Here is a 25178-nt window from a genome sequence, read left to right on the forward strand (position 1 = left end):
TTTAGTTTTTCTTCCTGCAATATCGACAGCCGAAGAGCAAAACCTCCTATCTGAAAAATGCACTTTTTTGAGAAAACTAAAAAAAACTTGTTTTCTTGCAGAATGCTATTTGTTAAGGATACTCAATACATTGTACACTGTTTTTGGACTATATTATTATATTACGTGTTAACAATACCGACTAGATATTAAAGCCTCACAAAGTGCAGATAGGAGCTTTTGCACTTGGTGCAAGTTGCAAGTTCTACAAAACGATGCTCTAAATTAAGTTAATATTTAAATAAAATTAAAAATAAAATTAAATTTGTTTTCAGGTAAAAAGATGTAGTAAATGTAATAGTCACTACATTGTAATTACTAGGCTCAGAATTCCTTAAATTCAGTGTATTTGCTTCCTCGTCCACTGGAAATGAATGTTCAGTGATTGTGTAACCTACTTGTGCTGTAGCCTCTCTACACATCCAGGGACTCTGCGTTGTGTTTTTGTTTTGTTGTACGACTTTTCTGTCACAATGAAGGGCGGGATTATCTTGCAGACAGACTGAATATGAGCAGCCTTCCTTGTTCGCCAATCAGAAAATTCTGCAGATAGGAGGTTTTGCGCTTTGACCATCGAAATGTTATTGCTGTTGGTTTGTTAAAACTGCATTTTGGGGCCACTGGGGGGCAGAAAAATTTCGAAACAAGTCAACAGACGTGCAGCCTTTACATATTATCAATTTATGATCTTGTTACAGTCAGTGTGTTTGCTAACAGGTGCCATTTTACACACCCTGAAGACAAAGCAACATTAACAATCGTTAGCAGTTAAGTTTCTTTCCACCTGACTTTCATTTTCATTTCACCTCCATTTTGGTCTCCACCAATGCAACTCTGTCTATCTGCCATAGGATGTTGTTTATCAGAGCTTGTTTGCTGATAGCGGCTGTCCACTGTGGCTGGAAACGAGGCAGAGGAAACAAAACAATGATCTAGAAGAGGCTAAAAAGCTGTGTTGAGCTGCAAAGTAGGTGATGATTCTCTGTGGGTACAGCACTGCACGACTCCTTTCACATTTCATGTCATTTGATTCATTGCTAATATAAAAAAAATATATCATCAAGTGTCTTATAGTCACCGTCTTCTTGCTGTGTTTTCATCAGTCTGGGTGTTAAACAAGCCTCAATGAAGCAAGAGCTGTCAAGGCCAAAAAAAAACTGTACACGTTAAAGTCCATGTGAAGATGTTTGCATAAACTGCATCCTCCCACATTTATGGATGCTTAAAACCATTTAATGAGCCTTGAAATCAATAAAGTGCCGTTTAGTACACAAATCAAATAGTTCTAAATTTCAAGGCTGATGGGTCTGCAATTGGCTTTGAATGGAGGGATCATTCCCAACACTTGAGAGGAGTGAGATGATCAGGTTGGCAGAGATTTGACTTTCTTTTTATTTTTTTATTTTATTTGTGCAAAGTTTTCATCACAACCAAATTCACCAGGATGTTGTTAGACTAGTGTGAGAGAACATCTGGGGGGGAGGGTGGGGGGGTACTGTTAGATTTCTAATTCTAAATATGTGTGGGATGAGCTCATCAGCATTAGTTCTATAATAAAACTTGTGTGGAGAAATACACTTGTGCTGAAAGTCTGTGCATAATGAGTATGCAAGATCAAAAAAAAGAATCTGGCAACTGTCTTTCTTTGTATCTAATCTAAATCCAGACCTCATGTAAACTATCCTCATTAGTGCCCGCTGGGAAAGTCTGATTGGTAATTCTGGACATATTCTTCTCACTGCAGTGTTTATCAGTTGTACAAAAGCATCAGATTACAAGCTTTATCTCTGTAGAATTAAGGATGAAAAACATGCACATATTCTATTCTACTGAAAAGTCAATATCAAATGAAAGTACAGTAAATGTAGTTTGATTAAATGGATTTTCATTTCAGCCCTTAAGGCAATCCAAACTAGGAAATATGAGAGACTTTTTGTATCCACTGTGCATCAGATCTTTGAGATTCTGTAAACACCCAGCACTGTTGATGTTAAAGGATTTGAGCTGATGATGCAGAGGTCAGTACCCCTGAAGTGAAACACCAAATGCTATGTGGGCAGTGACAAACTAAATAAATATTGTAGGTAAACAGTTTGACTGGTGTTTTTTACTGTATTTTAAGCTATTTTTTTAGCACACATTAAAGGCCATTTTGACTACAGCTTCAGATTTTCACACAGACATTGAGGTGGTGGCAGCAGATCATCTGATGTTGATGGGCTGAGGGAAAAAAAATTGGTGTCCTCAGCACCAGATAAGGGAAAAAGTGCTGTGCTGTTTCTCAGATGACGGGTATCATGAGCTGCAATTGCTACTCTGAAAACAGTTTAAAATCTGATTTGCCAGCTGCTGCTGTGGGGTGATGGGGAAATTCAGACGACTGAACATGTGATCAGAGCTGAGGACGAGGTGTTTGACCTTCCTGTCTGACCAAGTGCAACAGTGGTGGGAGGGGCTTGGTAACCATGGTGACGCTCATACTCTCACCTGCCTCACTTCCAGGAAATGCTTCACAGAGCAGTTCTGCATAAAGATCTTCACGTTCTCTCTATTTATTGTTAAATGAGAGTAAGCAAGTGCAGAGCATCACAAATAAACAGCATTAAGAAGTTAACAATAACCAAAGAGACAACATGCTTCAGTGAACAATCTAAATCTAATTGCTTTAATTTAAGCAACATTTTTGAGGTATAACACACCTCTAAAGCACTTCTGTTGGTTGAAAACTGCATCTGACTGAACTTCAATGCCGGTGAACCTTTCTGCCACAACAGATCCACACTGACACTACTTTCTCCACAGTCTTAAATTTCAAAACAGTCCTTCCAAGGAAAACGACAAAATAGGTTGTAATGTCAGTCATCCAAAAACAACATATAGTTACGTTTGAGTGACAGATGCCATCGAACGGCCGTAGTAATCAGGACCTGGGGCAGTGGCGCAGTTGAGATGACATATCCGAATTTCCTCGTTCAAAGGAGGAGAGGGGATACGGAGATATTAACTCAACAGTGGACTTTGCTAACAGGTGAGCCCCGTACGATCGTCCCCTAACCTTAACCTTTGCGCCTAAACCTAACCAGACCTTAACCACAGTGTTGTCACATCATAAAACATAAGCATTTAGTGATTTGCAACAATTTGGAAAAGCACAGACAAATGATGTCGTCTTGCCGATTACTGCTGATAGGTGGCGCCAGATTAGAAAACACTCCTATGTGTCATTCTGGTCATTTATTTTGGAGGATAATTTATATGAGGCAGAATATATTTTCTTGATGCAAAGACGAGGATAATGGTTTGGATGCCTTCCGTACATGCATCAATAATCAAATATCGTATTATTTGAACATTAATTGATCATTTGTCATCCACAGCAATTACTAAAGGACTGATCATGTTTTTCGGTGGAAGGTAAAATGAAGAAGAATAACTAGAAGCAGGTTCGTATAGGAACAACGGAATGAAATGAGCAAAAAAACGGCAATAATATAGATGTTAAGAAATAAAATAATATGTCAGAGATAAAAAAGAAGATAAAAGAGATAAAAGAGAATATTAAAACAGCACAGCAGAGCTGTAAAAAACTTTAAAAATTAAAAACAGAGTTAGTGCCAGCAGGCTGAATACTAAATGAACTCGACAGTTAAGCTTAGGATCAATATTCAAACTCAACAACTCACAGCCAGAATCAGATGATAGAAGGCATCAAACTAACACATTCAGTCTAACGTGACCACTTAATTAACTCATCCAAAGAACTGTAAGTAAGCAAAAAGTTTTGATTACAATTTTTATCCAATTGCGTTCTGATCTTTTCTCCCTAATAACACTCTGATACTCTCTTTTATCTTCACTAGTAGCGTCTGACAGAGAGGCACTGCAGCGATAATTAATCGACAAACCACCGGCCTGATGGGAGCAATAGGCGTCTGGGAAGAATCAATACTATAACGCAACCCTCCCGTGTATCAAACAGCTTTTCATCCACGAGAGGTGACAGAGCATTACCTCTACTCAAATTTACACTGCTTGTTCACCGTGTGTCTGTCTAGCAACTGCATTAAGAAAAGGACAAGTGATGCCTTCTTGACTCTCATGAGGGAGTGCGGGAACTGAGACAGATTGTCACAGCTGAAGTGCATGTTTATAGATCAGCTCTGACTGAGTGCTCCTTTAGGAAAAAGGCCTTCACTGCCCAATCGATGCGCCGATTATATCATTGTTACTTTCCACTTCATTATGGAACATGTGAGCTGAACACACTGCCTCTCGGCTATATAAAGATACAGCCTTTCTCATACATTGCTATGTGTGTGTGTGTGTGTGTGTTAATTTGTCCTCGGATGTTTCATTGTAAGCACTGTTAACAGCCTGTCATGCACACTGAGACATGATAAATATCAACAGCTCATTAGATGTGTCACTTCAAAGGAGCACAGTAAAAAATAAATCAGCGAAGCCTTGTCACAGAGATATCAAGGTGTTTCTCGTGTGAGCGTGTGAGTGTGTGTGTGTGTGTGTGTGTTACCTGTTACAGTCGACATGCAGCAGAAGGTGGGAGGCGCTGATAGTGAGAGCGATTTTGTGCCACTGTCCGTCGGCGAGGCGGTAAGGGAAGGACTCAGACCGTGGCTTGCCTTTGAAGCGGTAGTGGTAACGGATCTCCTCTCTCACCCCACTGCTCTCCAGCTCAAAGTAACTGCAGGGGAGGAGAGGAGGTCAACAGTAAGAGACACTCTTTCCTAGACAGTGTCTTTGTTCAGGGTAGAGAAATATATAAACTCCTGAAAAACACTTAACATTATAGGTACAAGGTTTTGTGCAAGCAGGCTATTGAAATATTTTCTGAATCATTTTAGGCATAAAAACATTATTTTTCCAACATTTTATTTGAGAATAAATGGAAATCTTGTTAAATAGCATTTAGAATATAATTGAACAAGAGCTGAAACAATTAGTACGAACAACAGGGAGCCACAATTTCAATAACAAATCAATCAACTATGAGTTTTATATTACTTATATTACAAGTTGAATATCTTTTGGTTTTGGATTGCAAGCAATCTGAAGATGTCTCTCTTGTCCCAAAATATTTAACTGTTGGCAGGCCAAAAAACAAATTGAAACACATTTATTCTTACAGATTTACTAGGAATGCGGATATATGTTACAAGTGTCCCTGAGGTTGGTGCAAAACAGCTGGACTGAGCATGAATGAGCAAATTTCATGTCAGTCCACAATACCTGTTGGGTTACATGATATCTTGCATGCAAAGTTGATATTTTGACCTGAGGGTGGTGTGATAGGAAAACTCAGAGGGACATAAATCTGAATCTGCTTATTAAAATCTGACATTTTTTGTAGAAGTGGAAATTCTGGCCTGATGGTTACACTAGAGGAAGGATCAGGAGGTCACAAAGTCATTGGAATTCACAAGGTTTTCCTAGAAATGTAGCTGTTTGTTTTCCAGACACCTAGTCACCATCCAGAGTGTTGGTCAAAGGCAGATTTTGACTTGATGGCGACACATTGGGAGAATTAACCTCTGAGGTGAATACTGATGTTGATTGATAACAAATGTCATGAAAATCTGGACAAGATTTTGAACAGACTAGCCTCATCTTTAGGTTTCAATATATTGGAGAAAAAATATAGTCAGACAATAAAATGAGTTATGAAGTTAAATGTCATCGCAGAAAACCTGTCTGTAGCTGTGTTCTGGAAGAAACCACAAACATAGTGGCTGATTTCAATGATTTACTGATACAGTACTTATCGAAAAAGGCCAGCATCATCCTAATCCCTGAATACACACATTGTAATTTCATTACCCAGCTGACAAACAATACAAATGTGTGTGCACATGAAGGACAGGAAGATTATGGACATAACAAACAGCTCTACTGAGGTGATTGCTTAGCGTAAGCTTTGTGTAAAAAGACAATTTGTCAGCTTGCTCACCAAACAGAAGAAAACAGATATTCCTGTCTCAATTTCACCCACTATTCTCATTCTGTGGTGTAACTGCAGGTGCTCGACCTGCAGCTCGTGTGGGCAACATGTGCACTTTACTCTCCACCCTCATCAGCCACGCTAAATTAAGAGCCAGTCAGCCACAGACAGCAGCAGTCTGAGAGCCGCGGGCATCCAGTCATGACATTTCAGCTTCCCTGCGGCTGCAAATGACCCCAACACTGGAACCCCTGGCCCAGCACATACAAAATACTGTATGTGAGGAGCAGCTCCCTAATACAGAAACCAAAACTTTGCCAGAACCTAGCCTAATCCAATATACTGAGGCACACATACACACTCAAGCACATACACACAGGGATCAAGCCCATTCAATACCAAAGCAACAGCTCTCATGCATATTTATGGAAAGGGAGAGTGGACCCGCTCCACAGAATATCAATTGAGGCTGTGCGGTCGCAGATTTATCCATCTTCCTGTTAGGAAAATGAATGAAAGTGAGATGAACTCATCAGAACTCAACACAAACAAAAACACCAAACGCACTAATCTTCACACTGACCGGGTAGAGTGGACGTCCTTCGTCTGGAGCTCAGAGACATGATGTAAGCACAACAGCCTCTGAATATGAGAAGACGTTTCTATGTCCACTCCGAAGGATTTTTGATGTAAATATAGATTATTTACAGGATAACTCCGATTTCAAATGTCAGGATTTCGAAATGTCAAATATGACTCCTTGTTGCACAGGAAAACTGCGTGAGCACAACTACAGTTACCGCAGTAAGTCGAGTTTGAACCAGGAGATCCTTTTGTAAAAAATTACTAATATTTTAATACTTTTACCATTCAGCTTCATTTTGTCTTTCAAATAAACTCGGATAACCTGGGGGTTTGTTTGCAACTTGCCTTATGGTGCTTCTTAATCTGACTTTTAAGGGAGTATGATTACTGCCAATAGAAATGATGGCCAAATCTACCAAAAACAATGCAAAAAAAAATGCAATTATCTTTTAAGACATATACTTATGTATGTATATTATGAATAGCTGTTTGGTGACTCCCCTTAAGGAGTATTTCTAGCAGTTATGAATTTGCTTAATTATTATTCAGTTATTTTAATACTTGTCCAGTCTTTTTTTCGTTCTCTTTCCTTTTGTTTTTTTTTTAATTTCCCTCACAAAAATATGCATGTTAATTTATCACATGTGGGATATCACTTCACATTATAAAGGCACATGTGACTTTCACTTGTGAAGGCATAAATCTGACTTTATATTATTTTTGCTTTATTTTCTGAGGGTTGAAATGATGGTTTTATGCACAGTAACCTTGCATGTAGTTGCTGAGTGATTGAACTTTGTCTGAATGCCTGAATTTTTGTTGATGGATTGCAATAAAAATAAAAAAGCATTAGTCATTCTGTCATATTCCTACGTACAGAGAATGAAGTCGAATACATTAATTGTTGTTACCGAGAAAAAAAAAATAAAGAAAAGAGAGAAGAGGAGAGGAGGAGGCCTTGATCAGTATGTACAGGCTTGCAGGGTTCAGCTCAAAAAGCTCAAAGCTTTCCACAGAGCTCATGACGGCTCATCAGCCCCCCACACAGCAGGCTGTGTTAAAACTAAAACAATTATCACACAGTAAATTAACAAACATCACAGAGAAGAGCTTTTCTACAACATTAAATTGCATTTGCACGCATCGAGCAGTGGCTGCTTACTTGCTTACTTAGGTGTGTGTGTGTGTGTGTGTGTGTGTGTGTGTACATAGGGGAAAGAGAGAGGTAAAGTCAGAACAGGTATAGCTGGCCAGTTCAGCTGTCTTTGTTCAGCATGTCATCACCCTGAAATTAAATGAATCCATCACTCCGTGGCTGCGCCGGGCACCGACCTGACAGTCCGTCCCCATCATGCTGCAGGAGACAGAAGCACTGATACTTGTCAGCTGGAAAAGAATCATTTGCATTGAACGAGGAGTAAAACGAGAACGAGAGCACTCCAGCTTCGCCTCTTCCACTGATGGAAGCCTCCTCAGGGCTTCGAGAGGCCCGGAATCACTGAGCGAGCAGAAACACTGTTATCCTGATTTGACTCGGGAAATAATCATCAAAGGCATTAACTCCACTTCACAGCGAGCGTTTATTTTATGAAGCATTTAGTGGTAGCTATTGTATCCCCACATTACAGCATATTTAATGAAGGGGAATAATCTTTTGGCAGGCTGTCCGTTTGTGAACGAATCGTGCCTGACAGACATTGAAAATAACGTGTGTGTTTTGGTGCTTCTGTGCTAAATATAAACAATGAGTCTTATCAACTTATCAGTTTTAAAGGATTTTTTTCACGACTGAGCCTTTCGTAAACCAGCGTTTCAAAAAGCCACTTATTTGCCGATGGCAACTGCGTGGATCTAACAGACCCCTAATGTGAGCATCCACAGCTTTCAAGAAAAAAAAAATCATGTTTGCATATCAAAGAGCACAGAACATTTTGGCTTACAGTGGCAGAGGGAGACTCCTCTCTGATTAGAATGTGTTTCAATTTGATGTGATAGCAAAACCGCACCACTGTGGAGGCCACTATTTTCTAAACAGAGATACGCTTGAAAAGAAGATGTGCATGTAAGAGCTCAAAGGGGTCTCCTGAATTACTGATTAAATAATAGTTTTTTTACATGGTAACTACAGACATGTTACAGGGTAAAGGACAGAACAGGTGGTATAGGTTCCATTTATAAATGAACAACAAATATTCTTCAGGATCACCTGTACACTCCAATAAAATAATATCAATGGAGCAGTGGTTGCCCCTTCCTCATTACCACCACTGTGGTGGACTTGAGCAAGGCCCTCAACCCCAACTGCTCCAGTGGAGCTGCTCAGTGGCTGGCAGATCAGACTGTGGTTGTACTGGTTAGCTTCCAGGTGTGAACGTGTGTAACTGTGTGAATGTGCAAAAGAGAGGCTTAGCCCAACTGACAACCTGATAAAATGCATTACAGACCTAGATTATTGGATGGCAAAAAAACTTCTTACAGCTAAACATGAATAAAACTGAAATTCTTATTGTTGGCCCCAAAAAACAGCAGCAGGAAATAGTTTCATACCTTTTCTCACACACCCTAAAAGCCAGTGAGCAGGTCAGAAACTTGGGAATCATCCCGGATGCTGATCTTAACTTTGAAAACCACGAATCAAATATTACAAGATTATCATTCTACCACCTGAGAAATATATGAAAAGTGAAAAGATTCATATCACAAATCGATAGAAAGAGAAATTGGTCCACGCATTCATGTTGAATAGATTCGATTACTGCGATGCTCTCACTGGATTATCAAAACATTCAAAGGAAGACTTCAGCTCATACAGATTTCATCCGCCAGAGTTCTTACCGGTAGAAGAAAACATCATCACATTACCCCGAAACTTAAATCACCTCATTGGTTTGCCATTCAACAGAGAATTCACATTAAAATCCTCCTATTGGTTTTTAAGGCACTACATGGTTCAGCTCCCCAGTATATTTCTGACCTGCTCTACTCTATCAATGGCTTCGTGGTTATACCCAGAATAAGATCAGGAGCTGGTAAAGGTGCATTTAGTTACTGTGGAGCTGCCCTCTGGAAAGCTCTGCCTGATGCTTCATGTTTTTATGTCTCTTTTTAAATGTAAAGCACATTGAGTTTCTTTTTGATGAAATGTTCTCTATAAATAAAGCTTGCCTTCCTCTCAGTGAAACTTCCCTGAATAAATAAAGGTTTAAAACACACACACACACACACACACACACACACACACACACACACACACACACACACACACACGCTCACACACACACACACACACACACACACACAAACACAAAAACAATCAATGATGGGACAGTGAGGACTGCAGAGGACACACTGCTTGTGTCCTCCAAATCTGAACAAAAAACAGCTGCACTTTTTGTTGGCTCATCATGATGTATTCAGTCGAGAGGAACACCTTCAGTGGAACACAGCTTTAGATTTTATTCTCATAGTGAAGCAAGTTTCCTTGCATTTTCATAAATAAAGTAAACATAACTGGAATATTGTGAGGGGAAATGTAAAGAGTTGCCCTACACAACAGGAAACCAACTTTGTTGTTGGGACCCATTCAGTTACGTCTATAGATGTGGTGATTTTGCTTGTGTAAAAGGACATTTTCATACAACTCTGAAGCTCCAATCACTATATTCTGAAAGGTTACTGGTGCCTGTGCAGGACTTATCTGGGCAGGACTGTGCAGTGGCACATGGTGTCATATAGGTCGACCTGACATACTGTACAGTACATACACAGTTGTTGGCAGACTATATGCTGTTCTAAAAATATACATTGAGCATGAATTTATCATGTGCCTTAAGGCAGCATAGTGACTGGATGGGTAATGGCAGTGTCCAGTAGCACATTGGTCCAATTCTCAACACTGCTGTCTTTATATGATTTAGATGCAAATACACACACACACACCCATGGGTGCCTGGTTATGTGTTAAAATGGGGTAGCAAACTTGGAAAGATACATCATTGGCAGGGGTTGTGGAGGTCCTCCCCCAGGAAAAAATTGTAATTTAAAACAAATTTCCTGCTTTTCTACACCAACTAACCTCTTGGATTCAGTCAAGAAACAGCCACCTGCACTAGTCTAGATTAGTTAGATTGAAGGTGCAATGAAAACCAAGAATGCACCAAGAACAGTATATGATTGGGTGGATCAGGACAGGAAATCATTATCAAAAGAATGGCTATTTCATATTTGAAACTACATTTATAAAAACATTATGCAGCGTAAAATGGTAGTAGGTTTCAGGCTACTGGGCTATCTTCAAGGACAAACAATTTATATAAATGAAATAGCCTTGCAACACATCACCATATGATTTGGACCATTAAAGCTGGTTAAACAATGTTAAACCTGAGGATTGCTATTCTCAGTACTCACAATACAAAGTCTTCAACTGCAACAAAGTACAAACAATTTGGATGACTGAAATGGCCTCACAACAACTATCTAATTCTAATCTCACTTGTTTTTTTTTTTACATACAGGTTCTAGCGGTAGCTATTCTCAATAGCACCACTAGCTGATGTAGTTATAATGTTATACAAGAATTAATAATCATAACTTCAAAGGCAAATCATTTTAACTTACATCATCTCAAGGACTATTTTAATGCACAACTCAGAAGGTGACTTTTGCTCCTCAAGTCTAAAAAGGGCCATTTAGTCGAGGACTAGACCTTACTGTGAAACCACCCCTTAGTAAACTTGCACCTCTCATTTAGCCTGTATAAGAAAATGTGAGAATAATCATAATAATGAAAGCACAGCACAGAGCAGCTGGATGAGAGGAAACACACGCAGTGATGTGAGGCAGAGCTGTTGTATTGAATTGCATTAGATTGCACAGGTGTTCCTAATAAAGTGGCCCAGGAGTGTAGACAGACAAAGGTAAGCTAGCAGCTCTGATTTTAACCAACTGCAGCTTTTATAAATCCTTCTTACTGGATATAGATCAATCAAAAAGAGAAGTATCCACAGTAAGTTTTCACCAGTGATGCTATAACATAGGAACACTTCCAGCTAATGCTTATGCAACCCCTTCCCCCAAGCCCCCATTTTTTGTTCTCAATATTATGAATGCGCTGAGTTGGTGATTCACACTATCTGCTGATAAACAGCCACAGGGCAGGGTTGCCAGCTGTGTCTCTAGAGGTGGAGGATGTGGGCAGTAGAGGAATCTCATGAGTGTGGTGACAGCTCTGGGAAGAAGCTATTGAGTTGACAAGTGGTCTTCATCAAAATGCACTGGCATCATCTCTAAGGGAAAAGTTTGGGAAATGAATGGCTGCCTGAGAGTGCTAGGTTGGCTGTATATCATCCTGTCCTTTTTCTTCACCCCTGGTGTCATGCGGCTATTTTATGGGGGGCAGCTGACAGCCAATTATCTGCTCAATAGGGAGGTCAACACCCTGGAGCTTGTCCGGTGAACAGGAGGAGAAAGAGGTAAACTAGATACTATGATGGAAAAATATACCCATGTCTTCTGTCACTGACCTGGAAAATGTGACCGGGATTGGTTGTGAGACTGTGCTTCAGTTGTCACAGGAAGAGAATCCTTGATGGGAGTTTCTGGATTTAGCACATGTTGTCATCACATCCTAGGGTGATGGTTGATAGGTGCAACTTTCAACACTGAGCCCAGATTGAGATATATGGACCAGTTGGATGTGATGAGCAGGAGGAAATCAATTCTCATTTTCACAGTTTGGAGTGTGATCAGTGTGAGATTGTTAGCAAAGCATAGCGTGAGGCAGACCACCTCAGGTTGTTGGTGGTGAGTTCTATCAGGGTTGTGTTGTCATCAGGTATAACAGCTTGATGGACAGGTCAGAGTGTGTGGAATCATTGGGTTCAAAGGAGTAAAGAAAACATATCCACAAGGGTGCATCTCCCGCAGAGATGCTCTGGAATAACTCCTCCATGCTTCCTTGGCTAACACACTTAGTGAGGAAACTATTGCAGTTATCACCCATGGTCCAAGATGTAATTGTCATCAAGAGTTTTCTTAATGAAAACTGCAAGAAGAGACATGGAAAAACCCCAACTTTCTTAAAAAAAAAAAACCTTTAAAATGTTTCCACAGCTATAGGGCTTGTCATCTCCTTATTCCACTGCCGGCCTATCTGGGCTTCATTGCTTTGGCTTAAAATTGAATTTTCTGGCTGCGGTAACATAAATGGCAGTGAGCTTTAAACCCAAATCCATGGTTTTCATAAGTCCCTTCAGAAACCTGTGGTTGATATTATAAATGCTACATTCAAGATTTTCTAGTCTACAGTATTAGTATAAGCTAGTAATCTAACCCTATCTGTTATACAGGCCATCAGTTACTGCTGGTCTGATGAAAAAAACTGCACAGTAGAGCTGCTGCACCATGGAACATTATGCAGATTAACAGATTAACAGCTGATGCTGAATGTTGAAAAACTAAACCAAAGCAAACACAACAAACAGTTAGTTTACATGATGTGAAACAGATAGCAAAATGAGAAGTTTAGAGGTGCAGTGTGTAGGATTAAGTGTCATCTAGCAGTGAGATTGCAACCCCACCCTTTCAAGTATGTAGGAGAACCTACGGTGGCTGCAAAAATGCAAAAGGCCCTCTCCAGAGCCAGTGTTTGGTTGGGTTACTGTAGAAACATGGCGGTGCAACATGGCAGGCTCCGTGGAAGAGGACCCGCTCCCTATGTAGATATGAAGGGCTGATTCTAAGGTAACGAAAACACAACAATTCTTATTTTCATGGGATTATACACTAATTAAAACATACTTATGAATATTAAATTCAATTTCTGCCAAGTCCGTTCTGTTAGATGCCACTAAATTCTACACACTGCACTTTAGCAACCCTGTCTCCTACAAGTTATGTTCATGCACAACTAAATTGCAATAGAAAATGTGTTTTTCTAGCAATATAATGCTGGCTGAATTATGTTTTCTCTCAATATAATGAGAAAATATTGAGAGAAAACATAATTGTTGTTAACATATTTGACAAGTTGCAAACATGTTTACTGAACATATGGGTGACAGCACAATATCCGCCAGTAGAAACACTGTTTATAGTTATGTTTAGGCACTGGCAGCACTTGATTAAGGTTAAAGAAGATCATGGTCTTGGATTAATACAGAAAAAAGTCTGCAATGACTTGATGCATAACATGTTTATCAATATTTAAACAAAACCATGATATTTCAATAACCTTACAAATTCTTTTGTTGCCATGCATAAACCTAACCACAGGCGGTACTCAGGAGGCAAACCCAGTTATCTGTTGCCAGTTTCAGAGTCCTGCATCTTGTACGTTCCCCATCCACTCCAACGTCCTCCCCACATTATATAAATGTGGTGCTTCATTCACTCGTTACTTGTGAACATAATCCAGACAGCGATTACATGTGTTATTATTAATTATTATTAATTGGGAAAACAATTAAACTGTATATGAACATAATTTCTAGGAGACAGGGTTGATTACAGACCATTACAGAAGACTTTTTAAACAATGACCAATTTTCAGTCTTGATATTGGGATCCTGGTATTGGTATTGGTATGAAATTGAAAAATAAAATAGTCAGTGGTATTTTCCATCCCAATATTGAGAGACAATTTTTAGGGTTTCTGATGTTTTGCTGCCAGAAAGCTTTTTGTTAGGGGTGTAATGGTTCACAAAATTCACAGTTCAGTATGTACCTCAGTTTTGGGGTCATGGTTCGGTACGTTTTTGGTACAGCAGGAAAAAAAAAGGTAGAAAACATTCTGGTCATTTATTTTGAAAAATGTAAACATCCAACAATGGGTCATTGTCCTTACTTTGCGAGGCAGCTGGAGTCGCGTGATTACGACATCACAAGATCACATGAGAATCCATCTTGTCAGGCTTCAAGTTATTTGCTTTTGTCTGAACCTCCAGTGGTTTGGACCAATCAGCGTCTTATGAGGATTCTCGCGTGATCTCTGGAATCCAGCTGCTTCGCAAGGTATGACGATGATAGACGTTGACAGACAGATGGTTCATCCAATCACCTGCCAAGTATTTTTTGAAAGTGCCTGCCCTTTTCCAGACAGTTTCCTAGGATTTCTCATGGTTCTGTGTAACAAACCATCTGGCGTGTCATGTTATCATTGGCCTAAACTATTACTGAAACAGTTTAGTTGTGCTGCAATGGAAAAAGAAAACAACTTTTCTGTTTCTTGCAAGGAGTCAGGACACCGTCTGACAGCTGTTTTATGCTGATTTATGGTCGCTCGGAGCTGGTTCTTATGACATGTTGTCTGACCATGTCAGAAATCAAATGTGTTTACAGTTGTTCTGAACAGCTTCACTCAAAGGTGAACATCACAGAGAGGGGAGGGGGATAGAGGAGACACCTGTCACAGAGAGGGGAGGGAGACAGAGGAGTCATGATATCATTTAAATATGGGGATAACGGCACATATATTAATAATAGTGACAGCAGTGACACTACATGAACACAGGTAACCAGGGTAACCAGGCTAACTTGGCTAAGGCGGCTAGCATGCATCTATGAGCATGCTACATCTAAGTGATGCACTGCCAAAACATTCAAGCACTGGAATTCAAACACTAGAATTATTGTTCCACATGTCAGAATAAGTGGATTATTCAACTATTTTGACGGTATCTGTTTGGGTCACAGAGCAAACTGAACAGAGGAAAGTCACGTACCCAACTGAACATCCTGTACCAAACAGTTTGGGACGAATACACAAACCTGTGTTTTTTACTTTATGAGGAGGAGGAGGGCAGCAGAGGGACTGGTAATGAAGGTCTTGGGGGTCTGAAGTCTGTCAGACAGGTAGAGGAGGGCTGGCTGTCTCAGGGGCGTCAGGGAGATCAGTCATTCAAACAGTAAGAATGCCTTTTTGTTGCCAGTGACCAAGTGAAGCCTCTGTCATGTTATATGTAATCTTGATAAACAGATATCTGCATATGAATGCAGAATCTGTAGGCAACAGGACAATATTTTGGTATCGGACGTGCTCTGGTTTCCATTTGCAGTCCGAGTAGTATTGACCAGTTACGTTTGAAGGGGCTTTGGTTGCATGCAGGTAAACAGTCTGTGTGGAGAGCAAAAGAGGCGGAACGCATTGGCTGAAATGAAATCTTGGAACCCATCAGCTGTTGTATAATGACAATTTATCTTTTTTTATTTTGCATTCATATACAGCTATCTGTTTATAGATATTACCCCAAATATCATCTGGACATAAAACACCTACAAAAAGTTACTAATTGGACTGTAAACAATGACCGGCGCAAGAGAGGAAGTCTTGGCCCAGATATATGCTGGCTACACTGGAACCCCCAACATATTGGTCATTGCCCCCAGAGGCTAAATCGTTGTCAGATTGATAGCCGATGGGTGTAATATGAGCAATTCTCCTTCTTGTGGACTTGATATGTTCTTCAGGGTTCCTCTCTCTATAGGCTTCTTCCAGTAACAATGAGAGACATGTTTTTGTAGGCAACCTCACAGAAATGGAGACAGTCTCTGAAAGACCAGATGTTGACGTCAGAACTCCTGTATCTTGAGGATGAAGTGCCTTTAATATTGGGGCCAGTTTGGGTGCCTTCATGTTTCAAATTCAAATTTGCCTCACATCTTAACACTGGACTGAACAATATTTTTCAAATGAACAGTGAATAATTACATTTAATGGAAAAGCTCGATGGGGCTTTTCAGCTTCTTTTAGCTTTTAGGTTTTATAGCACATTTACCGAATAATTCAGTCTCAGCACCTTCATCATCATTTCCAGCAGCAGGCAGCTGTTTACAGCAAAAAAGCTCTTATGTACCCACTGTACGCTACCCTACCAGCCACACAAAGTTAGTGACAAGCTGGCAAAGAAAGGAGTTGGTAGAAACCAAACCACTGTTTGCTAGAAACTTTATTTGTGAAGTTGGTCTTCTCCTAAGTGGCCAAAAAATCAATTTACACGGTTTTAACTTACAGTAGAAAAAATATAACCCATAATGAAGTCTACAGAGTTGTAAAGTTTGGTTTTCAGTACTGTTATCTGCCCTACTAACAGGCATTCGATTATATCCACCCTTGTCAAGACAGTTTGCACACATCAGGAAGAATGATTCAAAAATTCAATAGAGTATAACTTGTAGAGCAAAGACTGTAATTCTGGGTAAGAAGTGCAAAATTCTGCATTTTGGTCAGCCTTGGTAAGTTCACAGAAAATCAAAGGAAGGAGCAGAGGGAATCATTGTTAGTCAGTAGTTGTAGTGTATTGCATCCTTTTTCTCTGAGCAAATACTGCTAAGAAAAATTTAGGGAGTGCAGGGTGGTATCTGTGAGAGAATCTTACCTACCCCTACCCAATAACTTACCCCTTCTCAAAAGGGGAGCTCAAGAGTTCAGAATCTGAGCCAGCAGGTTTCCTGTCTCTAACATTCACACTCAAATCCCATCTGATGGCAAAACAAAGTTTTAAATATTCTGCAGATCAAGTTTAAGCATAAAATAAACAGACATAGACCGACAGAGCGATGATTCACCGTGGAAGCCCGGCACATCACCAAACAGTTCCTTTTTTTTCATTTTAAGAATTTTCAGATCCTCTGCCAGCGGCTGATAAACAAACCAAAAACTGCCAATTACAATGTTGGCAAATGATCATACTGCTTCTTATAAATATGTCACATCACCTGTTTTTCAAGTCTGTTTTATATATTATAAATTAAAATCAGATGCAGTGTGTTAATTTATCTGATTGAAGGATAGGCTAGCAATATGTACATGGAAATTGTTATTGGTTGCTGTTTTCAATGGAAGCAAAGGGGGAGAAAGTCCGCAGTCCTTGTTCTGTGTTAAAATGCATTATAAAGTTCAGACAAAGCCACCATGATGCTTCAACAGTCTGTATTAGTCAAATCTTCCACAGGGTAAAGTCTTTCTGGTACAAAAATTCCCCCTTTATGTTACTTGGTGTTTTGGTCTGAAATCATCTTTTTTTAAAAAAGAAGATTGCCTCTCCTCCAATTTGATTGTATTTTTCTTTTTGTGATGAATTTTTATGAATGTATGAGTGACTGAAATGTTTGTATGACAGTCGTGGATCAGGGCCTGATATAAGTGTTTGTGTTTGTGTCGAGTGGTAACTTCGGATGGAATTTTAAATGGGGTTTGTTCTCATGTTCATCTAAATGTTTATATAAGAATAATTGTGCTTTAGGGTAAATTTTTACAGTACCCAGCTTCCCCATGCTTACTGACCAACATTCCCAAAGTTTTTCCATAAAGTCTAGTTTAACAAGTCTCTTTCTTCCATCTCAGTGTGTTTTCAACTCCCACAACACATCAACTTCAACTCAGCATGTTTCCTTAAAAGAGAGGAACCTGTAAGCGCTTATGAAGTGAGGCACAGAGGGAGAAACAGACCTGCAGAGTGACAAAGGGCAGGCAGATGAACAGAGCAGCTAGAGGAGCTGGCTGAGCATCTTTAGTGTTTGAGTGCTCAGGTGGGAAGAGCAGTGGAGAGACCGGGCTTTGAGTTAGTTCTTCACAGAGCTACTGCCACTTGCTGACAATGAAAGCGTTACCGGGACCCAGAAAAATGCTGGCTAGGCAGAAATAGGCTCCTTTTGTTCTATTCAGCCTAGTGGAGCAGTAATAAACCTTCCTTCCCATTCCCTAGTGCCGGGCAGAAGAAGTGAAAAAAAAAAAAAAGCTTCTTCTGCTTTTGCAGCGGCTGCCGAGAAACGCTTGCATTCAAAAGGCGTTTTCACTTTGAGGATGAGCAGAGCAGAGGATGAGAGGAAGGAGGAGACATGGATATTATCATATCGGGAAAGTGGAGCTGGCAGAGGAGGTGGGAGGGAAGAGAGGATGGTTTGATTGTGCCGAGAGAAAGATGAAGAAGTAAAGAAGGGACAGAGAGGAATGTATGGCTGGATTTTGGCGAGCGGTAGAGCTAGATGTCTGTTAGCCCGCAGAATGGAAGGGCTGTGTTATAATGGGAAAGAATGGGCATCGGCTGGGGGCTCTAATAGGGCCTTCAGAGATGATTCAGAGGTTCAGAACAAATCATTGGTTACAATGGAGAACATGTCTGCACCGAGCCAGTCAAGGCTTTGCCCATTTCTCCAAATTTAATTACACTCACAGTCTGGCAGTCTGACTCACACAACAACTCGTCTCAAAATAACTTTAGCCTGCTGCGGCTCGGCTGGGCTAGTTTTTCATTCCAATATATACTTTATGACACTTAACAATGGACAATATTCGAAGGGAAATGAAAGGTCTTGAAAATCAAATAGCTGACTGAAGGTTTATTCTTTATATTTAAGAAATAACCGTCAAAATATATCTATATATCTCTTTATATGTAAATGTTATATGAGTCTCTTAACTCAAACTACAAAAAAGAAACATTTCATCTTGGAGGGAAATGTTGGTTCAGTTGAAAGACTTGGTGTTCTAAACTTTCTGTACATCTACCTAGCATTAATGCTAAGTGCAGAAATGTGTTGTTGTAATTTGGGTGGGTTGACCCTTTAAAAGGCAGCAACCCCACCCTATCCATTTATTTGTGAACAAAATAAATGTCATAGACTGGCTCAGGAATCAGTATATTTGACAACTGGGTGTGTTTGAGCATGCCTGACTGCCTTGAATGCAACATTTGCTTAGTCCAAGCGTTCCTCTGAGCTACATATGCTGCATGGTGCATGTCATTGGTGCCTGAAGGAGGACAGTACAGTCAGCTGGCTCCATTTAGCCTTGCTGTTGTTTGGCCAGCCCGCTGTGCGACAATTACGCCTGCAGGTAATATGACAGAGAGAGAGAGAGACTGACAAAGAGAGAGAGATAGAGAGAGAGGCAGCAAGAAAGTAAGGGGACAAAAAAGCTACTCCTAGGGTCACCTTAGAAGCACAGCGAGGGCCAACTGTGCGTCAAGACCTTCATATATTTCTCTTCAAGAATGTATCATAAAGGAGGAGCTTGTACAAAAGTGAGTGCACACACATGCACATACACACCAGTGGTGAAAGAAGCATTCAGATTATTTACCTAAGTTTGGAAAGTCAATACAAGAGAAGCAAAAGCACATACCTTCAGCATAATGTTCTGAAAAGTATCAAAAGTTAAAGTTACATTCTCTAGACTCTGTATATCATGGAGCTCTGAGATTTATTACGAACTGTAAGGCCCTCAGTCCTCACTGCACACTTTGTGCTTGGGTTGGTTGGCCCTCATTGAATTCTCGGAGACTCCTCCACTGGCATTATTTTATTTATAAAGCCATTCTTGGGCTATTACCAGCATATCTATGTGAGTACATCAAAAGGAAAACTTGCAAACAATCACGCTCTTCGCTCACAGAGCATCTTCTTGCTGACTGTACCCAAGAGTTGAACAGAGTTTGGTAGAAGAGTTTTTTATGTATTCTGCTCCCTATACTTGGAGTTTTCTACAAAATGAGTTCAAAAAAACAAAAGTCACTGGTTTCTCTGAGCAGATTTAAAGCTTCGCTGCAGGGACTCTTTTCATCATCATTGATCTGCCAATGTCAATGAGGTCGCTAGGAGTTTTTTAATGTCTCAAATTGCTGCTGTTTTTCAGTCTAATTCTAGTATCAAGGTTGTATTTTTATTTTCTCTTTTATTGTAATTTTATTGATTGTTTTTTTCATATTGACTAACGAGAGGTCTGTCTGTCTGTATTACTTGTTTTTATGTCTTGGCCACGGCACTCTCAATGAGGTTTCCTGGTAAAAGGCCATGTTATTGTCATGATGTTGCAATTCTGTATTGCAATATTGGCTTATTCTTAAATTAACATGTAAGTAGTATTTTATGTTTTAGCTAGTGAAGACAGAGATAATCTCAACTCTTCTATGGACGACCACAGGTTGTAAGTGAAGTAAACAAGACTGTTGTGTCATTTCACTTGTAAAACCTCACTGTAATTTATGCAAAGCTTTTCACTTCATGAGCACTTTTGCCAAGAAATCTGTCCAAGAGATTTCATAGATCACTTGCTACATGTTAAAATATAGTTATTAAACACTATTGAAATAAAGGTTTTAATCTAAAAAACCTAATCTTACAGAACAAAAATTTTGTTCCGTTTTGACAGATGGTGTGATGTCTTTTCATGGCTGTGCAGTTATTAGCTGCTCCTGTCAAATCGGTTTTACTTTTATTCATATCCGTTAAATCATCATGTTTCAATAGCATTATCTACGGCATGCCGATGAGGGACCAAAACCTGTAACCACTAAATCATTTCTTTTTTTTGCTGTCTTGTGTAATAACATTTTTGAAATAAAACATTTTTAAACGATTATTTTTCATGAAGTAGCTTCAATGCAACAGCTATTTTTTGAAGTACTATAGCTTCAGTTTAACATAGCATCGCTTTTGTCTCAGTGACAAAAAGCTACAGTACATTTATCAAACCTGCAGCTATTTTTCAGTGCAGAGTAACTGGTTGCTCGGTTTCCTACGTTTTAGAGAACTAGCTTTCCCAATACAGCTCTCTTCATCAGCGGAGGGGCCCTCTACTTCACTCTCCTGCTGTGTATGATTTTGCCTGTGTCTCCCAGTATACACATCTACACACCCGCTCGCGTGCTCATTTTTGCCTGCGTGTTTTACTGAACTGAAGGCTTTTACCTTCGAGGTCTGGAGGAAAAATCAATGGAGCCTGCCCTTTAAAAACAATTCGCAGTTGTACTGTTTCTCAGGTGGCTGGGGGGGGGGGGGGGGTTGAGCTTGCTGACTGCCACTCACTGATGTCCTACAGCCATCACATTCTGCAGCAGCATTCAGTCCCTCGCAACACATTCAGTAAGACCCCTTGAAACAGCCGAGAAGAGATTAACAATGTCAAATAAGAGCTTAGAGAAGATGTATGCACTTGTTCTGTACTTGGTAGTTCATGAAAGCTCAGTTACATACAGTGTGTTCAAGTTATCAGTGCAACAGCCACATTCAGTGATGTTGTATGTCTGTTTGTGCAGCATAAACATTATCAGCATGCTTGGTATTGCTTATTTCGCAGACACAACACATGGGAGGTTATCCGTCTAGCTGAAAAATTCTCATAGTTTTGGAAACGCTGCATTATTCCAGCCGTTGACTTGGCCTCCCATCACCTGCTGATCCACACTGACATTGGAGTAATCACAGGCTAATCTTTACTTTACTATACCTCAACAACATCCATCTGCAAACAGCCATGAGTAGGATGAGAATTCATGTCAGGGTTTAATTTAAAACGAGGAAGCTCTGTAATCCGTGGAAGTAAAGTTGTGCTGAAAAGGAGCTGCAGGCCAAGATGAAGAGGATTACAGATGGATTACCTGTGTTCTGACTCGTGGATGGAGAATATGACTCCTGATGTGGAGGACTTCTGCTGGATGGAGGCCAAGAAGGTAAACTCACTTTTACTCCTGAACAGCTGCACCACTTTTTCTGTGATGTGTGCCGGGGCATGAATCGCTCTCCCAACATCTGAGGGAATTAAGTGAAATGGAGAAAAATCATTAGTTTGTGTAAACTTTTTTTCACAGGCGATGTGCCGTCTGCCTCTTCAATGACAACATGCCAAAAAATTGAGAGAAACATATTAAATCAGCTAATAACACACGGTGAAACACAAAGTAACACCTTTACGCTTTGAAAATATATCTCATCAAACTTTTCTGGCAGCCTGTGTTTGAAAAAGAAAAACCCTCTGTTGTTGCCAAGAGGTTTCATACACCAAACTCTTTTAATCGATGCTGAGACAGTAAACTTTGCACATGTGTGTTTGTGTACACGAAAGAGAACTTTATATCTTCTTGAGGACGGAAAGATCAGCAGATTTTACCCTTGTAAATCCATCTTCTTCTGGACACAACCCTTGCACAGCATTTTATACTTGTCTCTTAAAAGGATATTACCGGTTTATTCAGCTTTCAGCCTTATTCTTGTAGTTTTGGTCATTGTTTCTATCAGCTATGACAACATGGTACTCACCGATGTAATTGCATAGATAGAAACACTGCAACATTGCTTATTACAAGGCAGATGGGGCAAGAAATATGAAGAGTCAGATGATCAGACAGGTTGTGAACAAGCAAATAATTTAGCCAGATTACCTAAACTCCTTGATTTGGAGGTAATACAATAATAATAGTAGTATTACAATTATATAGTGAGTGCACCAGTATTATTGGTAATAATCCCTCATTGCTTTGGTAAGTATGGTAAATCATCATTGCTTAGTGTGCGGTCATCTTCCCTCTGATATATGCCATTGCCATGACCAGCAATTAGTTTTTGGTGTGCCATATACAGACAACTCTGATTGATTCTAGCATTGTCATTGTGAGTGTGGTTATAGACTCTTAGGTCACACAATTGCAGTATCTTTAAGTAGTCTGAATGAGAGGCTTCCGTGGTTCCCCGTTGTACATGACAGACAGTCCGGTTGAGAGGACCCTGTGGTTGTCTCAGCGCAGGGCTTTTAAATCTCCCCAGGGTGACCGTGGCCCGCCTGCCCTCACACTCAGCCTCCCTGCTGTCACAGCCCAGTCGATGGAGTGCCACTTCCCCTGGCACCCCGGTTCTCCAACATGCCAGCCCCCTGACCCGAGTCTATCATTAGATCCCCTTTCAAATCTGCAAATCTTCAAACCTGTTTTTATGATGTGAAGATGCTGTCACATTTCAAACCTGCTTTTGTTTTTATATTTTTTCCTGACAAGTAAAAGACGGCGCTGTGTGTTGCATTGATTCAGAAACAGTTTAATTGTGATAAACAAACAAGACCATTTCTGAGAAACCTCTTTTTACTTCCTAAAAAGCCACTGAGATCCATTTTAATCTGTCGCTCTTCATGTAACTGTTAATATAGTCAAGTTCAAATTTTTTTCACCACTATGATCGATACCAACAAATTGTAGGAAGTCCTGCTCAAAAAAAGGCAGCAAACACAGAAGCAGACTGTTATTCCAATGCTTATGAGCTTAGCTGCAAATGGGTGTGGGAGTTGAACTGTGCTTCATTTATATACTTCATTCCCCCCCAAAAAGTAAAGCCAGGGCTGGAAGATCCATCTTTCAACTGGCTCAGACTCTGAGAATGAACACCAGAATTTCTCTTTATGTGCAAACAACATTAAAATACAACAAGTCATCATACCTAAATGACTAAGAAGGTTGGTTTTCATTGCTTTCTGATCCTGAGGATCAACAAGATCAACAAGAGGTCATTTGTCAGTGCCTTCCAGAATAACAAAACCAATTCATATGAGCGTTTTCTAATCTGCCACCTCTATGGTTAAGGTCTGGTTAATTTTAGGCAGCTGAAACAAGTTAAAGTTAGGTGAAGTGGTCATGGTTTGAAGAAAACAACACACGAATGTTGGTAGGAGACAAGATTTCCAAGTCAGACACACAACAACCAAACATACCTTGGGACCTCCCCACTGACAGGTTTTGTGGCATAGTAGCATCAGACTACTCCTGATTTTGCTTCAGGGAGAGAAAAGTCATTATTCACATGACTGCTAGAGGTCCCTTTTCAGGAAAAAGTAAACATACTATAGGTTGTTTTAAAGCGGGTCCAGGTCTATATTTATTTTACTAGGGCTCTACTAGAACATCTTAATTTACAGTTCAACTCATACTGAGTGTAGAGGTCACCCACATTTGGAAGTGTTCAGAGCCCAATACACAGTGACTGTAGTTATATACATAAAATGGAGGAAAATAGACTTCACGTCATGTTTACGTGTATATAGTGCGAGTGAAACACGAGCCATTACGCAGCCTGTGTAGACAGCCGTATTGATTAAAATAGCAGTGTTATAACATTACCTTTCCTTTTCACAGTCGTTATTCTACCAAACCTCGCCTTGTTCAACCTTTAATACTGATGCCATGTCAACTATCTTGCTAGACAGCAGTTTTGTTAACCTTATGTCATTATTAACTCCATGGGACACTTTTTTTTCTTTTCTTGTTGACACCAACCTCAGATCTGTTTACTCTCTTTTTAATGCAAGCAGATTGCAGTTGGCGTGTGTACAGTATTCTTTTCAATTGTATTAAGCTAACTACTTTTATTTCCATTGTTTAGATCAGAAAGTTAAGTTTGTCATGTACATTGGGCAACCAAAAAATTTGTTTCAAAACATTTTATTGTCTTTACATCTCCTATTGTTTTAAAGAGATTATTGGGCCCCAGTTGTTGAATCGTGTCGGTATAAAAAAATAAATAAATAAAATGTTCCATGTCTGGATGTATTCCTTCAACTGATACCATCAGGCCAGACGCTTTCTGCAAAGCTGCATTCTTAATCATTCAACCTGTGTTTTTCATCAGATAACGATGAGATACAATCTTATGTGAAATAAGTTTGACTAAAATGAATAAAAAATGTGGTTTTGGCTTGACTAGATTGACTGATATGTTAATATAATATGATGGCTAAAAAAGACTAAAATGTCAACAGTTTTCATTGAAACTGTACTAGTTACTGTTTTCTTTGACTAAGATAAGACTAAAATGCCCAGAATTTAAGTCAACTAAAACT

At 39.8% G+C, this 25178-nt stretch overlaps 1 protein-coding gene across 1 annotated transcript in view; it reads right to left on the reverse strand.

The window, feature by feature from the left end:
- Positions 1-25178, reverse strand: part of LOC121899247 (protein kinase C-binding protein NELL1-like) — a 280357-nt gene that overhangs the window by 219456 nt on the left and 35723 nt on the right. Inside the window, exons 3-4 of the mRNA XM_042414949.1 lie at positions 21958-22108; positions 4571-4741 (exon numbers count right to left, since the gene is read on the reverse strand). Of these exons, the coding sequence (XP_042270883.1) occupies positions 4571-4741; positions 21958-22108 (322 nt within the window). The remainder of the gene's footprint in view (positions 1-4570; positions 4742-21957; positions 22109-25178) is intronic.

Source organism: Thunnus maccoyii, chromosome 1 (genome assembly GCF_910596095.1).
Source record: "Thunnus maccoyii chromosome 1, fThuMac1.1, whole genome shotgun sequence".
Classification (NCBI taxonomy): domain Eukaryota; kingdom Metazoa; phylum Chordata; class Actinopteri; order Scombriformes; family Scombridae; genus Thunnus; species Thunnus maccoyii.